The sequence below is a fragment of the Halichoerus grypus genome, chromosome 2, assembly GCF_964656455.1.
Source record: "Halichoerus grypus chromosome 2, mHalGry1.hap1.1, whole genome shotgun sequence".
In the NCBI taxonomy this organism is placed as follows: Eukaryota; Metazoa; Chordata; class Mammalia; order Carnivora; family Phocidae; genus Halichoerus; species Halichoerus grypus.
Window position 1 is genome coordinate 3,820,548 of NC_135713.1, and position 16,146 is coordinate 3,836,693.

General features: G+C 48.4%; 1 protein-coding gene and 1 long non-coding RNA gene across 2 annotated transcripts in view; one reads left to right on the forward strand and one right to left on the reverse strand.

The window, feature by feature from the left end:
• Nucleotides 1–1,022: 1,022 nt before the first annotated feature.
• LOC118528497 (uncharacterized) lies at nt 1,023–6,352 on the reverse strand. The gene is made up of 2 exons (XR_013445466.1): nt 5,782–6,352; nt 1,023–1,316 (listed from the first exon to the last, which is right to left on the reverse strand). It is a non-coding gene; the product is annotated as an uncharacterized LOC118528497 (long non-coding RNA).
• Nucleotides 5,455–16,146, forward strand: part of ADAMTS16 (ADAM metallopeptidase with thrombospondin type 1 motif 16) — a 141,707-nt gene continuing 131,015 nt past the window's right edge. The window contains exons 1-3 of the mRNA XM_078066540.1: nt 5,455–5,717; nt 5,806–5,911; nt 12,129–12,454. Of these exons, the coding sequence (XP_077922666.1) occupies nt 5,586–5,717; nt 5,806–5,911; nt 12,129–12,454 (564 nt within the window). The 5' untranslated portion in view covers nt 5,455–5,585. The remainder of the gene's footprint in view (nt 5,718–5,805; nt 5,912–12,128; nt 12,455–16,146) is intronic.

A 16,146-nucleotide genomic window follows, 5' to 3' on the forward strand; every position in this document is an offset into this window, starting at 1 on the left:
GCTGCAGCTTTGGGGATTCATTCACTAGCACATAAAACCCGCAGAGAAAGGGCCGAGCCTGGCACAAAGGTAGAAGGTGCTCAGCCAAGGTGTGGTGAGCGGCCTTGGAATGCATGCCACGATGTAAACCAGGGAGGTTCCTTCAGAGGACTCAGGACCCAGGAAAGCAAGGCCAAGCACCGCCTGAGCGCCTTTATCAATGATTTCTCTTCCACGTGGGACTCATTCCAACCTCTTTTCTCACTTGCTTCTCAGATACTCCCTGAAGCTTATGGCCTCTGTCAGGTCACGACACCGTGGAGAGTCCCATCCTGAATTCATTTTTCTAATTGTTTACAGACTCAGGGTGGTTAGTGGTGAATAAGAACAATCAGGTCAACATAATGAGCATTCCATTAAGTTAAAGGCTTTCAATTCAAAAAGACTTCTTAATTTTGAGATAATGCATTTACCATATTTTTCTTAGCTTAGGAAAATGGAAGCCTGGCCACTGGGGGTTGGTTTTCTTTGAGAGTTTTCATTGGGGAATTTTACTAGGCTGTAAAATCTGGAACAATGCTCCGCATTCACTATTGTCTGTCCTGGCAGTGAGCTGCTCACTTAAAATATCTTGATTACTCTTTAATTGTTCTCATTTGTGCATTCATCCACTTTGTAACTTCCACCAATCCTGTTAAATAAACTTAACATTGTTCGTTTGTCCACAAACCCAACGTCACGCGCTTCTGCAGGCCACCGTCATTTCTCACCTGTTTTCTGATAAATTAGTCCATGTTGGTCGCCCCATCTGCAGCCCAGCCACGTACAGTCCCTTCCCCACTCTGAACCTATGACTCCCCAAGGAAACTCTTGCAATCCTGCGCCATGGCGCTCCTCGTCCATTCAGGAAAAGCGGATGAGTGTCCACAGGAGAGTGGGAGCAAAGAAGGAGTTGGCCATGAATAGGGTGCATGTGAGGCGAGCTCCCTCTGATTGCTGGCAAAACCAGAGGCAGAAATGGGAAAAACACTGGCAGCCGTGGCCACAGGGAATGACAATTTTTATGTTCTAGAGTGATGCAGAGCACCACAAGAGAGCAGGCAAAGGCCTGTTGGACAGGGGAGTGGGACCTGGCGCAGAAGAAGCGTCGCCAAAGGAACCGGATCACGCCCACCATGATGGCTACTCGAAGAGGACGCAGAGGATCCGGTCAGCCAGGCCACCAGCAGCCACCAGTGTGGACAGTTCCTGCCTGAGATCAGATGGCAGTCGAGCCTCGTGCGTCAGAAGGACTCGGGGTTCCTGAAACAAAAGGCTAGGAAGGGAGGAGCGGAGGCCTGGGGAAGAGAGGAAATAGGTTACTTAGTTTGAAATCCATCTTCCCTTAAGCACTCCTGCAGCCGTTTTGATTTTTGTGCAACTTTATGTTTTTGAGGGGTTTCAACATGACCTCCTTCAGGAGCCAGAATTAAGTTTCTTGAAACTCCTGGTACTTCCTGTCCAGAAAAGGACCTGCCTTCCATGAAACAAGAACATGGAATCTTGTGATTGAGGAGACAGAATGGAAGCTAAACATACAGAGAATAATTTACTCACTTATCAAATACTCACTACACTTGATTTCAGAGACTTGATTTCGGCTCAGGTCATGATCTCAGGGTCATGTGTTCGAGCCCTACATTGGGCTCACACGCTGGGCATGGAGCCGGCCTAAGATTCTCTCTCCCTCTCCCTCTGCCCTGCCCCCCTCTAAAAAAATCTATGTAGGGTCACCTGGGTGGCTCAGTTGGTTAAGCAACTGCCCGGGGTCCCGGGATGGAGCCCCGCATCGGGTTCCCTGCTTGGCAGGAGGCCTGCTTCTCCCTCTCCCCCTCCCCCTGCTTGTGCTCTCTCTCTCTCTCACTGTCTCTCCCTCTGTCAAATAAATAAATAAAATCCATTAAAAAATAAATCTATGTATAATAATGACTATAAGCCTGTCATAAATAAAAATTACAATACTGAATAATTATATTTTATATAATAATCTAAACTAATATTTGAGCTAAATTTCTAAGTGTTTAATAATAAAGGGAAAGAGGCTTATAAATGCCATGTTTTGATTGAAGGAATCTAACCTTGTCTGTCTCATTGCTTCCCAATTTCCCTTTGGCTTCTTTCTAAGAGTCAAGTCTCAAAGTGAGGGAGGAGATCAGATTCTGGAGTGTAGCCAGTAACAGACTCAGCCTGGGAATCCAACACTGAAGCTCTGGGGCTTCTGACAGATCTTTGGGCCCACAGACCTAAGGTGTGAAACTCTCTCAGCCCCCAGCAAGCTGACTTGCTCAGGTTCAGCCAGGACTTGCGTGGGTCTCTGGAGGAAACACAGAGGCTGCATCCCACCTGCCACCCACTCTGGGAGATCCTTTCTTCCAGCAGCTCCTGATTTCCTAAACTGGACTAAGTCAGACTTCAGGGCCAGCTCTAAACATCAGATAATCCACAAGACACAGGCCCTGACCTAATCTTTCACTTTGGGAATTTAAAGCTTCTGACATCAAACATGGCCTTTTCTTGTTTCTGAATGTGCTAGTGTTTCTCACTGTGGAGGTACTCCTTCCACTTGTAGGACTATAAAGCATCCTTTAGAGAAGAGCTATGGGGCCAGACGCCCCTGACCCAGCCTCTGCTCAGGTAACAGTGACCTCTCCCCACCCCCACTTCTGACGCCAATTTCGAATCTGGTGTCACCTGAGCTTCTGATCAAATGGCTATCGATGGGAGGACCCCCTCTACAGGTTCAATTAATTTGTAGAGTGGCTCACAAAACTTAGGGAAACATTTTACTCCCCCGGTCACTGGTTTATTATAATAAGATATAAGTCAGAAACAGCCAGATGGAGGAGACGCATAGGGCAAGGTCTGGGGGAAGGGCACAGAGCTGCCACACTCTCTGATGCTCCCAGTTCCCTGCTTCTCTCCCTGTTCACCAAGGGGAAGCTCTCTGAACCCTGTTCCTTAGGGGTTTTCATGGAGCCTTCATTACATAGGGAGGATTGATGAAATCATTGGCCATTGGTGATTGAACTAAACCCCCAGCCAGTCTCCCCTTCCCTGGGAATGAGGGGGTCAGGAAGTGGGACTGAAAGTTCCACTCTTCTACTCACCAGGTTGGCCCCTCAAGCAACCAGCCCCCTACCTTGGATGCAAAGTCACCTTGTTAGCATAACAAAAGGCCCCTTTCTCACTCTTTTCTTAGGAAATTCCAAGGGTTTTAGGAGCTCTTTGTCAGAAATGGTAAGACCAACTATATGTATCCTAGTGGAAATCACAACTCATCTCCCCTCCACCTTGTTTCAAGGCCTTTCTCATATGCAGTTCATCAGGCTCCCTCGGCTCAGCTCCCTGCCTGGCCCCAGGCAGGAGTTTGCTCTGTGTCAACTAAGACACATTCCTGGTCTGGGATGAGCATTGAATTCAGTGAACAGCTAAAAGAACTGGAAAACACTCATCGCTGTAAAGGATATGGTTTCTTCACAATGGAAAGAGACTCATTGGGTACTACTCAAAAAGAAAAAAAAAAATATCCTAAAACTGAATCTTTTCATTCCATCTGTTTAAACATATAAAAAAAGAACCCCTGGGTGTCTTCATGGGATCTTAGCTAGACTTGGAAAATCTGATCCCCTTGCAGGTTACAGTCAACATAATTAGAAATGGAGGTCTGTATTTCTCAAGCATGTGAGGACTTGCACTCAGGACAGAAGGAACTGCAGCCTCCCGCAGAAGCTTTGCCAGACCTGGAGGCTCTGCCCGGCCAACCTCAGCCTCTGGTTCCCCTCAGGCTGAGCTCCCTGCCCCCTGCACTGAGTCAGACCCTTGTCCAGAGCTGGAGGAAGGGGAGGAGGCAGGTGTTTTAAAGACCACCCCCAATGCAGGCCTTTCAGTAAAACTGTTTTCACTTTAAGACCTGTTTTCAAATAAATATGAGAGAAAGAGAGAGAGAGCCAGCGAGCCAGCCACTGCTCAGCCTGGGGGTTCTGCTGTCCAAGCCGGGGATATCTGACACGTCCAGACTGCCAGAGGTAAGAAACACGGACAGGCTCAAAGCTAGCTGGGCAAAGGGAACCAGAGACCACAGTCACCTTTTCCCTCTCCACTTTCCTCTCCAAAATGTGCAAAACTGGCAAATCTGGGATAAAGTGAATGTGAGGGACACAGGAACTACAGAAGTAGGAACCCAGGCTTCCAGGACCCGCAGAAGGTACTTGGCCAGAGAGGAAAAGGGCACTCCGTGCAGCAGAGTGGTCAAAGACAGTGCATGTGGTGAGAACACGCACTGGCACACGTGTTCACTCACGCACAAGTGCATACACACGCACATGTGAGCACGGGTAAGTGTGCACACGCGCACGGGTACATACACTCATGTGCACTTGCGCACCGGTACATACACACGTGTGCACGCACGCAAAGGTACATACACATGCACACGTGTGCACGCACGCAAGGGTACATACACACGTGTGGGTACTGAGGCACAGCCGCGCTCACGTCCACACGCACACATGCGTTCACACACACCGTGGTAGAACACTGACTGGGCTGACTGCCAGGCCAGTGGTCAAGCACCTGCTGCTCCCTGGGCCCTTGGCAGCCCTGCCCGCAGCCGGGCCCGCAGGGATCCTGAGCCCCAAGGCCTCCTAATGGATTGGCTACACGCAGCCAGCCAGCAGCTGGGCACGCAGACTCTCCAGGGCAGGTGGCCCCGGGGCCAGGAGCGCCTCTACATCCAGGACTGACCAGGAGGTAGACGTTGCTTCTTAGACCACCGGGCCTCCCATCACTCCCCAAGCCAAGAGCAAGGCACCTTTGTGTATTCTCAGAACCGCAGGACACCCTGAAGCCCCGGGCGCCGCTGTCCCGCACTTGCTCTCCCACACGCAGCGCGAGGGCCAACGCAGCGGCCCCAGGCGCAGCCCAGCCTCACTTGGTGGGCGGCAGGTGTCTGAGCCAGAGGCGGCACAGGTCTGGCCCTGGGGGTGCTGGCCGGGCAGCCCTGGGGCGGTGCGGCGCGACTGCAGGTTCAGAGGGCACCGGGGGGGGGGGGGGGGCTCAAGCTGCTCACACTCAGAGCCTCCGGGCCACCCCTCCAGCCGCGCGCCCACGGGGAGCTGGGCGAGGCCCCGACCGGCTGGCGGGCGAGCGCAGGGATCCTCCCCAGCCCTCCTCCCCTCTGCCCCACCCTGCCGCCCGCTTTCTGCGGCCTCTTCCCTCCCCCGTCTGTCTCCCCTCCTGCCCTCTTCCTCCAGCTCCCCACCCCGCCGCCCCTGCCAACTCCTCCTGCTCCCTCCTCTCCTCCCCTCGCCGATCCTCTCCGCCTCCCCTGCCCTCCCCCCTCCTCCCGCTGCTCTCCCACGGTGCGGGCTGGTGCTCCACCACCGCCCCCGCCGCCTGGCCGCCACTCCGCCCCCCGCGCCGCGCGGAGCAGCAGTGATAACCCCGCGCGGGCGGCGGAGGCCCTGCGGGCGAGGTCCTGCGCGCGGGCCGGCCGGGTCCTCGGTGCCCACTTGCAGCCGCCTGGCTGGGGGCCATCCCGCGGCCCTGGGCACCTCGAGCGCCCCTGGATGGAGCGGCGCGGTCTCCCCGCGGGGACGCAGCGCGGGCGGCGGGCGCGGGGCGCGAGGGGCGGCGGGGCCCTGCGGGTCCCCGGCTGCGCGGCGCTCTGTGTGCTGCTGTTGGCCCAGGTGGCTGTGCAGGTGAGTCCCCGGGGGGGGGGGGGGCGGGTGCCCCGCGGCTTCCCCCCTGCAGTCCCGGGCTCACCGACGTGTGGCCTCTGTTTTCCAGCAGGCACCTGCGTGCTCCGTGGGACCCGCAGCGGCCTCGCCAGGGAGCCCGAGCGTCTGGCGTCCTCCGGCTTCTGCGGCTCAGCCGGACTGGATGGAAAAAGGCGGTAAGTCTGCGGGGAAGGGGGTTCCAAGTCCTCACCAAGTGGCACTGGTTTATAAGGTGCTGCGAATGTTCCTAATTCTGCGAATGTTCCTCCCAGGATGCTGCCTTGCCTTCTTGCCTTATGAGCGAGCGCCTATGAGTCAACTTTCACCAACATTCATACCGTATTCCGTTGTGAAACAGTAACGCTTACCAGCGTTATTACCAGAAGCGGTGGGGGAAAAAACGAGCAATACATATTTAATAAGAACATTTAAAAAGCAAGGAATAATCTAGAGGTTTTATTAATTTATGCACTCAGGAAATTAGAAAGCGCTTACTACTCCTTTCTCTACCCCTTCGCCCCCTCCTGATCCTCCTCCGGCTTTTAAAGTGAAGCCTCTCTCTATATCCTTGACTGAAGAGCAGGACACAAAAGAAAGCCGTTTTTGCTTAATACTGATCCAGTTAGTATGAAAGTGGATGCTCTTCAGGAGTTGGGACATAACTGTAACATAGTGCATGGAATGGGTAATGAGCGTTTGCGACAGCCTAAGCAATGCCCGTGCTTTCTGCCATGATTTGGCGTACAAGTCTGATCCTTTTGCAATGTGTGGATTTCCTTGTGCTGTTGGCAAGCTGCATTTGTGCATTTCACATCTCCTGGGAATAACCGGCCCTGCCCTGAACTGCCTTAGGCTAAAGGGAAAGGCAGGTGTGGGATGTCAGTTGCTGGGTGGTTTTTATCTGAACCCAGTCCTTTGGCAGTTGTTTTGTACTTTGCAACATTTCCAACAATAAATCGACATATCAAGTGTTAGTATTTTAGAGGAAGGACGAGGTTTGATTATCCCAGCTTATTTTCAGAAAATCTAGAAAAGTTAGTAATTCAAAGTTTTTGAACATAGTTTTCCATCTTTTATAAAGACAAGAATCTGACGTATGCATTAACTATTTGAATTCTGTCCCACTGAGTGAGTACGCGAATAGTCTATAAATACAGTGGTAGGTAGATGAACGCTGGAACAGAAGACCTTCAGCACCACCAGAGGGCGCTAGATGTAAGTGATATGAAACATAAAAATCGCTTATGGCTCCCTAATTGCTGGAGAAAGGTAATTATCTATCTTTTTAAAGGTCACCTTCTTGGGCTTGCCCTTGTCTTCTTTCATGTTTCTCTCAGGATGCATTCCACAATCTAATTATCCGTGTTCTATTTGTCTCTGCACACACACTTCTGAAAAAAAGAGTTTTTTGTTAAGTTCTCTAAAGTTCTCTAAAATCATGAAAATTCGTGAAGGTCTCAGGAGATTTTTCAGGGGACTGTATAGCATTTTATTAAGGTAGGAGCAATACAGACAGAGAACCATTTCCGGAAGGAGAAGTCAAAGCCTCCCTGCCCAAGTGAGCTTCCCCTGCTCCTGGCCAGGACGGACTCCTGGGAGCTGGACTCCAGCCTGGCTGGCATGCGGCTCGAATCACCTGGCACCTCGACTGGTGTCACAAGCCAAGCATTGCCACGTCATGCACATACCTCGCCTGGTCAGAAACTGGCAGGGAAGGTGTGAGCCGTCATCAGTGAAGTCACAGCCTAGTGGACAAAGTCCAGCCCCCTACCTGCCTACCCTCTGTGTGTTTTAGGTCTTTAATTAGAAACGGCCAAGTCCAGAGAGAGTGGGTGTCACCAGAGGGCTTTCACACTCCCAGAGAAAAGACTCTTTCTGCTCAGCAGGTTCCTTGTTTCACCGTAGAACAGTAGGGCCAGGGTGCACTTTGTGTAACTGTTGCATTTCTAGGTATCTGTTACACGAATTGGCTTTGGAATCGCTCTTTTTGGCCATAAGGTTTGTTTCCCGCATAATTCAGCCTTTGATTGCCAGTTTTCCTCGGTGTCTGAAGCAGTTCCGCAGCGGGAAAGAGAACGCCCTCTATTCTTGATGCCACGGTGGATAACTAAACTGTTTTCGGACATTTAAGTACGCCTGTTTCATTTTGGCTGATTCAGAGTTGTTTTTCCTTAGTGGGAGATTTTAATGTTTTTCCTACAAATTTGCCTTTGTAATAAAAATAGAGGCTCCTGTCAAGAGCCAAGATGTATCACGGATTTGTTAGCTTTTGATTCTAGAGTAAGTTATGCTTCCAAGGCAAGGTTTAGAAGTTCTTTAGAAATGGGTTTCGTGGTACATAATAGACCTGTTGTTTGTGTGTGTGCATTGGAAGATTATACTGATTTACATTCAAACATTTGGGGAACATGAAACAGGGTCGTCTCTTTCGGGTAGCGTGCTTGTCGATCTTATTTTTTATTTTTTATTTTTTTTACTTTTATTTTTTAAAGATTTTATTTATTAATTTGAGACACAGAGATACAGAGAGAGAGAGAGAGCATGAGCAGGGAGAGAGGCAGAGGGAGAGGGAGAAGCAGGCTCCTTGCTGAGCCAGGAGCCCGACGCGGGGCTTGATCCCAGGACCCTGGGATCATGACCTGAGCTGAAGGCAGACGCTTAACGACTGAGCCACCCAGGCGCCCCGTGCTTGTCAGTCTTTAACGACAGGCTCTTTGGAGCCCGGATTTAGGGCATTTTCTGGTTCCCACGGGGTAAACGGGTCAAAAGACTCACACTGTTGTCGCTTCCAAGCTATGGATGTGATGTCACTGAGTACAGGGGTAGGATGCAAGGTGCAGATGTCACTGAGTACAGGGGTAGGATGCAAGGTGCAGATCTGCTCTCGGCAGCTGTTAGGAACCAGCCCTGCATGCTCAGGTGGACTACACTTCATGCATTCAGTTTGAAACCAGAGTGTTCTTGGACTTGAGGCTGTGGTCAGAAAACCTCTTGAAATCAAGGAGTTCTGACCACCGACTGGAATAGCCATATGTGAAGTTTTTCTCCTTAACTAAGAGTGTATAGGATACAGGTCTCATTTAAAAGAGTCTCAAACAGGGGTGTCTGGATGGCTCAGTTGGTTAAGCGTCCAACTTTTGACTTCAGCTCAGGTCATGATCTCGGGATCATGGGATTGAACCCCGTGTCTGGCTCCAGGTTCAGCTGGGAGTCAGCTTGAGATTGTCCTTCTCTCCCTCCCTGTTCCTCTCCCCCAGCTCATGCTCTGGAGTGCGCTTGCTCTCTCTTTAAAATAAGTAAATAAAATCTTTTTTTAAAAAAGTTGAAAAATAAAGGATTCTTAAAGATTAGGAATCGCACTAATTTTTTCTTGAAATCACAAGCCAATAGTTGTGGGGGTTATAATCTTAAAACATAAGCTCAAAAGTTAATTTTTTCAGTCTATTGCAGTAATGTATTGATTTATTTCCAGATAGTAATAGGAGTATGATGAGATGCCATGCTTATTTTGTTCATTCATTGAATTCTTTAGTGATGACCTTTTCCACATTCATTGACACATAACCAAGAGTACACATTTGGTAGAGAGGACTATTGTGGGACTAAATCAGGATTCCCCGCCTTGGCAGTATTATTACTTTGTCCCAAGAGCCTGTCGAGTGCATTGAAGACTGTGTAGCAGCATCTCTGGATTGGGTCGTTAGATCCCAGGAGCACCACTGTCCCCCTCCCACTCCGTGACAGATGGAAATGTCTCCAGACGTTTGTCTCCCTGGGGGTGTGGGAGAGGAATTGCTGGTTGAGACCCAGTAGACTAAATTGGAAAAACGGGTCTTCTTCCCATCGTGCATTTTCTTCCTCGTTCTTGGGAACAGATTGTCATAGATCACAAAGCGTGGCTCTGCTGTTTCTGGAGCTGGTGGCCTGGGGCCAGGCTGTACCCGTCCTCCAGAGCTGATTGTTCCTTTCCTTTAAGTTTGGCAGAGCTGGTCACTGAAAAGTAAAATATGCAAAGTTATAGTGAAACGAGTCCTTTTAAAAACAGAATTAAAATATGCAAATCTCATCCCTCATCATTATTTTACTCTTATCTCTGCTCCTGAGTTATTTGCATTAATCGTTTCTGTGTGTGGGAGATACTCTGTGTGGACCGGTGTGTTACTGGGTATCTCTTCCGCGCTGCACGTGGAGTGACATCACCTTGGTGCTGGAGATCAGCCACGGTGGGGGTCTTACACGGGGGGAACTGGCAAATGCGGTAAAGCAGGCCGTGTATTCTTTCCCCTCAGATCGCTGGTTGTCTAGCATTTATCAACAGGATGCTGTATGTGTTTATGTAAAAGAGCCTTATCAGTCGCTATTTTGAGAGTAGATACTGTAGAGATACTAGAGAGTAGATACTCCCCTCCGGATAAAGGATGCATGTTATATGTCCTCCAAAACAAAGGTCATAAGGATGTGGCTTATATCATCTGGAAACAATTTGATTTTTTTAAGTGGTAATCATGTGTTTATGTGCAATAAATGTGCTGATTAGGCAGTGTTTGGAAGTGTCCACAGCCTCTGTCGGAATAGACACAGACTTGGGGTAGGGGGAGAGGGGTCCCCTGAGAGTCCCGGGGGCAGGGTGAGAGGGGCAACACCTCCACTTGCGCCAGCCTCCCCCCTCCATCCAGGAGGCTGGGGATGTGGAGGGCAGTGGGGAGAAACTGAGGTAGAAAGGCGTGCACACTTGTCTCTCGGAGTGGCCCAGGACAGCCTGCAGTCACATCCTTACACCAGACGAGCAGATCCCTGACTCGTTTCCCCTTTCTCCTGTCACTGCACACAGTTGAACCAGAGTTGTTTTATTTTCTTGGTTTCCTAAGTAAAACAGAAACAGATCCAATAAAGTTTGCCATCTGGGACACAAATGCTCTGCTTCAACATAGATTTTGATGGTTAGTCGTCCTGTGATCTGCTATAACCCGCTGCCCGTGACCCTCAGGGTACCTGTTGAACCCTGAGTGGCAGGGCCAGGCCCCTGAGGTCGGACATCGAAGCTCTCGCCTGGAGCAGACGGCCTCCCTGGGGTCGCCAAGGCCAGAACCGATCGTTGGGTTATCCTGCCGCTGGATCGAGTTGACTGCCGGCCCTGGACACACACTTTGCCGCTGGCTTCAGCGTGGGGGGCTCGAGGCAGGGCCTCACCATCTGCAGCCTGCTCGCTCTCCCCCAACCCACCTTGTGCCATTTCTGATCGATGCCGGCTGCCTGCTCTGTTCGAGTGTGACCTTTCCCTGTTCCTAACGGCACAGGGACCCATGGACGGACACCTGCACTGAAACAGATTGGTTGGGAAGAAAACCTCATTTTTCCAGAAAAAGTTATTACCCAAATACTGCTTACTTCTGACCAAACACCATCTCTGTGTTTTATCTTACGACTCTAAGAAGAATGTCCAACTCGCACTAAAGCAGAAAAGAGTCCCGGTTATAAGACTTTCACAGCTTCCTGGGTGCCCATTTTATAATGAAAGGAGCTGCAAAGCTTCTGTCTATGCTTCCCACAGAGAGGGCCACACCGTGACATTGTCGGCCCCTGATGCCCCACAGGCCTGTGTGGGTGCCCTGAAAGCAGAAAGCCCCTTTCTTCACATTTCAAAAAATTATGTATTTGCATGTGTTTTAGGCTAGCATACTATGAATCAGAGTGGGCAGAAGACCATGGGGCACATTGGGGAAGACCCTGGGTGGTGAACTTTGATGTCGTGCCAAGAACTCAGGCCAGTGAGCGGGTGGACAGCAGTATTCAGTGGGAGCAGACTGTGTAGGAAACGTTAGCATCTGGAAGATGTCTGCATATGATTTGTAGGATTCCTTGATTTAACAATTAACTGTTAAAATATTAAGCAGCAAAGTATAGCCATCATGTTGTCTTTTTAACTAATTTCTGATAAATTGTTGGTATTTTGAAGCTAAAAGTTCTTGTCAGCTCAATGAAAATTTTTATAAAAAACAAGCATGGCTAAAAAAAATATTTAGAACCATAAATGATTACATGTTATCGTGAGTGCAAAGTAAACTTTATGAAATGTAATCCTAAAAGTCCATTTTTGGATGTCTTTGGTCTGTGATTCGTTTTTCCTTTGGAGTGTTGTAGATTTTGCTGGATTGGGAATAACATATTTTGGGGCAGCAGAGACTTCTCTAAAGGCCACTTTGAAGATTTTCCCTCCTGACTATGATTGTTCACATCCTACGGTATGGATTTGAGCTTGGCTCAATGCTGAAATTTCCTCCCATCATTTTTATTGGGCGGAAGTGGCCTCTGGCAATAAATTATATTCCAAGACTGCCTGATTCTTTTCAGAATCCTGAATTTACTCAGCCGCACCTTCTCTTTGTCTTTCAGAATATGACCTGGTGTCTCCCTATGAGGTTGACCACAATGGAGACTATGTGTCCCACGAAATCACACACCATCAAAGGAGGAAGAGGGCGCTGGCCCAACTCGGGGTGGAGTCTCTCCACCTTCGGCTGAAGGGCTTCAGGCACGACTTCCACATGGAGCTGAAAGCTTCCAGCAACCTGGTGGCTCCCGGATTTATCGTGCAGACACTGGGGAAAGGAGGTACTAAGTCCGTGCACACCTTCCCGCCTGAGGATTTCTGTTTCTATCAAGGCTCCTTACGATCCCATAAAAATTCCTCGGTGGCTCTCTCAACGTGCAAAGGTTTGGTGAGTACAGCTTGGGTGTGGGTGGTGTGTGATAGGGGACAGGGTGCTGTTTCCCTTGAGAGATTGTAGCTGGTTCCGCTATTATGGCAGGACACATTTCTTTGGTCTGTAAAAGCAGGAGGAAATCACCAAGTAATACTCTCTAGAATACGTCGTTCTTTGGCACACTTGGCAGTAGAAGCACATGTCCAGACTTCTGTTGTTTTACAAGAACCAGGGAAGAGTGCGCCAGTGTGAAAATTGTACTTCAAGCTCATGGCCAGGTCTGACATCGAGAACTTCCCAGGGGCCGCTTCCACCGTAACTCACTGGCCCGTGCAGCACCGCAGAAATGTCTTCATTCCGAATAGAACAGCAGTACGAAACTGATGGGCCGGGTGGATTATTTGATCCGAAGCTGGGAAGCACTTTACCTCTGCCATTCTGTTGAGGATCACATGCTTACAGAATAGGGCCTTCGTTCCAATTGCGGTGATGAAGCCATGGCCCGGCAGTCCAAGTCTTCCTGGACGGATGATTCTGTGGTACATTCCCCATTTTCTTAGTATCTGACGTAGACACTGAACATCACTTGAATGCTTCCGGTGGTCCCCTTTGCTGGGACCTTACAGTGAGGATCGTCTGGCCCCATTGAGAAGATACCTGCATCCCTCCGGCTGCCCCAAGCCGAAATCTCAATGCCTTGTCTTTTAATTTTCTTAAAATACTTCCATATTTTTAGGGAAGAAAAGCTTAGCGGATACTTCGAGTCTTGAGTACATTAATCATTTGGACACAGATGAGCAAGACAGGACTTAGGTAGCTGAGCAAAAATGTGTGGCCAAAATATTTTAAGGTCTTGACCATAGTAAAGGTTTGGCAAACAGGTTTTTTTTTTTTTTTTTTTTTTTTTAAAGATTTTATTTACTTATTTGACAGAGAGAGCACAAGTAGACAGAGCAGCAGGCAGAGAGAGAGGGAGAAACAGGCTCCCCGTGGAGCAGGGAGTCTGACTCGGGGCTCGATCCCAGGACCCCGGGATCATGACCCGAGCCGAAGGCAGACGCTTAACTGACTGAGCCACCCAGGTGCCCCTTGGCAAACAGGTTTTTATATATTTATTACATTTCTAGAAAATGCTTTAAGTCTGTCTTAAATTTTTTTTCTCTCTTGGAAAGAGGGAATTCAGACTCTGCATCTTATAAGGATTTTGTGCAAGTATGTGTGGATACTGGATGGTGAAGCGGCATTTGTAACCAGTCCCTTCAAATACTACATATGTGCAAATGCTAAATCCCATTAAAATTTTTCAAAAAATATTAACGCCTGCTTTGCATTTGGAATGGCTTGATTCCATGTCTACTCTAATTTGTAAAGGGCTTTTGATTGGAGAATGGCTACAATAGGGATTCCCCAAGGATAAGGTGGTGGTTATTTGGCATAATTTTTAGGATTGAAGACAGTGTGGCTGATTTCTTCCATGTTCTCCCAAGAAGAACAGATATTCCTTAATGAAAGGGCTAGAACTCTTCATAGAATTCACTAAAGGAAGAGATCTCTTCTTTGGCTTTCTTTCACAAAGGCTCAGACCGGAAATGGAAGCCCTCTGTGTGGTAGGGAGGTACGCCATGACTTCAGAGCTAGTAGCCTTGGATTTGTTTGTGGAGATTGGGCGAGGTGCTTCCCATTAACCCAGCAGGGGTGCAGGTTTATTGATGCCCTGGGTCTCTGTGAGCCCAGGCTCTCCCAGTGGCTGAGCCCTGCTCTGGAGTCGGTCCCAGGAGCAGAGCTGGCTGGCAGCAGCTTGAGATTTCTGGTTCTCTTTGATCTCCGTGGGAGTTAGCGGCACACTTGTAAGTGACAACTACGTGTGAGATAAAGAAGTGAAAGAGAGCAGAAAAAAGACTCCTGTGAATAATGAACCCTGGAATTTAATATTCTGGTCACTGGGATAGAAATCGGTATGCTTTCCCCATTAATCTTGCAAATACATTAAATCCAACTTCACTGATTATTTTGTCTGTAGGTAATCATGACAGAAATGACCTCAACCAGACTTATGAGTGTGGGGTTCAGGGGCATTTGCCATATGATAGAACAAATCAGAAGCATTTTAAAGAAGAAAAAGGGAGGATAAGAAGTCATCTTTCATTAGCCAGATAATAAAAAATACTGAATGGGATCGTCCCTCAAGTGGCTGCCAAGTCTGTTATTTCTTTCCTGATTGATATCTATCCCATTGCTCATCTTTCAAATCTCTTCAAGTATGCTGAAAAATGGCATGTTTTTATATTAGAGGACAGTCCTTTTTTGTTCTTCTTATTCTTGGTTTTTTTTTTTTTTTTTAATCTAATTAAAGTCCTAGGTTGATCTCAGTTAAGCTTTTGTTTTCCCCCCTTGGTGTTTCTGGTTGACCCAGCTATTCGCTGGCCATCAGGTGTCAGTAGAATTCTTTTTGGTTTGATCTGTTGTCCCTCATACACCTTTGTAGATCCTCAAGGAGAGAGCATTTGGAAAACAAGATCCCTGGTAGGGGAGAAAAAAAAAATTATATTCTGTTCTTCTGGTTTTACCTACAGTATGGGACTATCACCTGTAAGCTAAAATATATTGCTTAACTAAGAGTTTAATGACTTCAGGTAGAGAACATACTTGACAATTGTGAGACGATGCAGTTTCCAATCTGATAGATAGTTTTCTCACCTGGTTCCCAGCTTTTGTGTTTGGGAGCGCTTTGCCGTCATTCTCTAAAAACGGATTTGAGGAACACCATCAATGTTAAAAGCTGATTGCCTTATTTATAGTAAATAAATACTCTTGACAAACTAAAATGAGTGTTTTCCTGAGGGTCTCATGAATAATAAATGCACTTCAGATCCGTGTTGTGTGATGAGAGGCAGGGAATGGGCAGTGTCACTTCAGTGATGAAATAGGACACGTCTGGGTGCCAGGAGGGGCAGAGAGGGTGCGTCACCCTGCCTTGCTGGGAGGTGGCAGCATCCGCATATGGTTTTGGGGTAGTTTTGTCCAACCTGAATCCTTACAGTAGAAGCGGGGTGTGATGCCTGGTGGAGAAATAGGCTGCCCCAGGAAGGACTGATAACATCTGTCAAGGTCATGGAACTCTCCACTGCACCATCCGTAAACCCTAGGAAGACCTCTAAAGTCCTCCTAATATTGCCGGCAAGAACCTTGACTCAATATATTTCGTATTTCACTAAATAAGGTTATTTAAAAAAAAAAAAAAAAGGCGGTGTGTATAGTTCTTAAGTCTCTACCTACTTGACATCACAGGTCTGTTGTGATCACCAGGCATAGGCATGTGAAGGCCTGTCACGCAGCAGGTGCCTTTCCTGAGGGACCGCGCCGGTGACAGTGTGGGACACAGCAATCGTCAGGACAGTAGCGGAAGGAGTGACCCTAACTTATGGAGGGTTTTGTGCCACATGCTTGGCTATCATTTGTTATGTCGCTTAGCCTAATGGTCACGCTAACAGATAGGTACTATTTTTTTTAAAAGACAGCTTTTTTTGTTAGGTAGTTCATACATCATAGAGATTTCCCCCATTGGAAATGTATAATTCAGTGGTTTGTAGTGTATTTCCAGAGTTGTACAAGCCTCCCCACACCTAATCTGAGACTCTGCATCACCCCAGAAAGAAAGCCCTGGCAGTCCCCATTCCCCAAGCCCCATCAGTCCTAAACCCCACTAA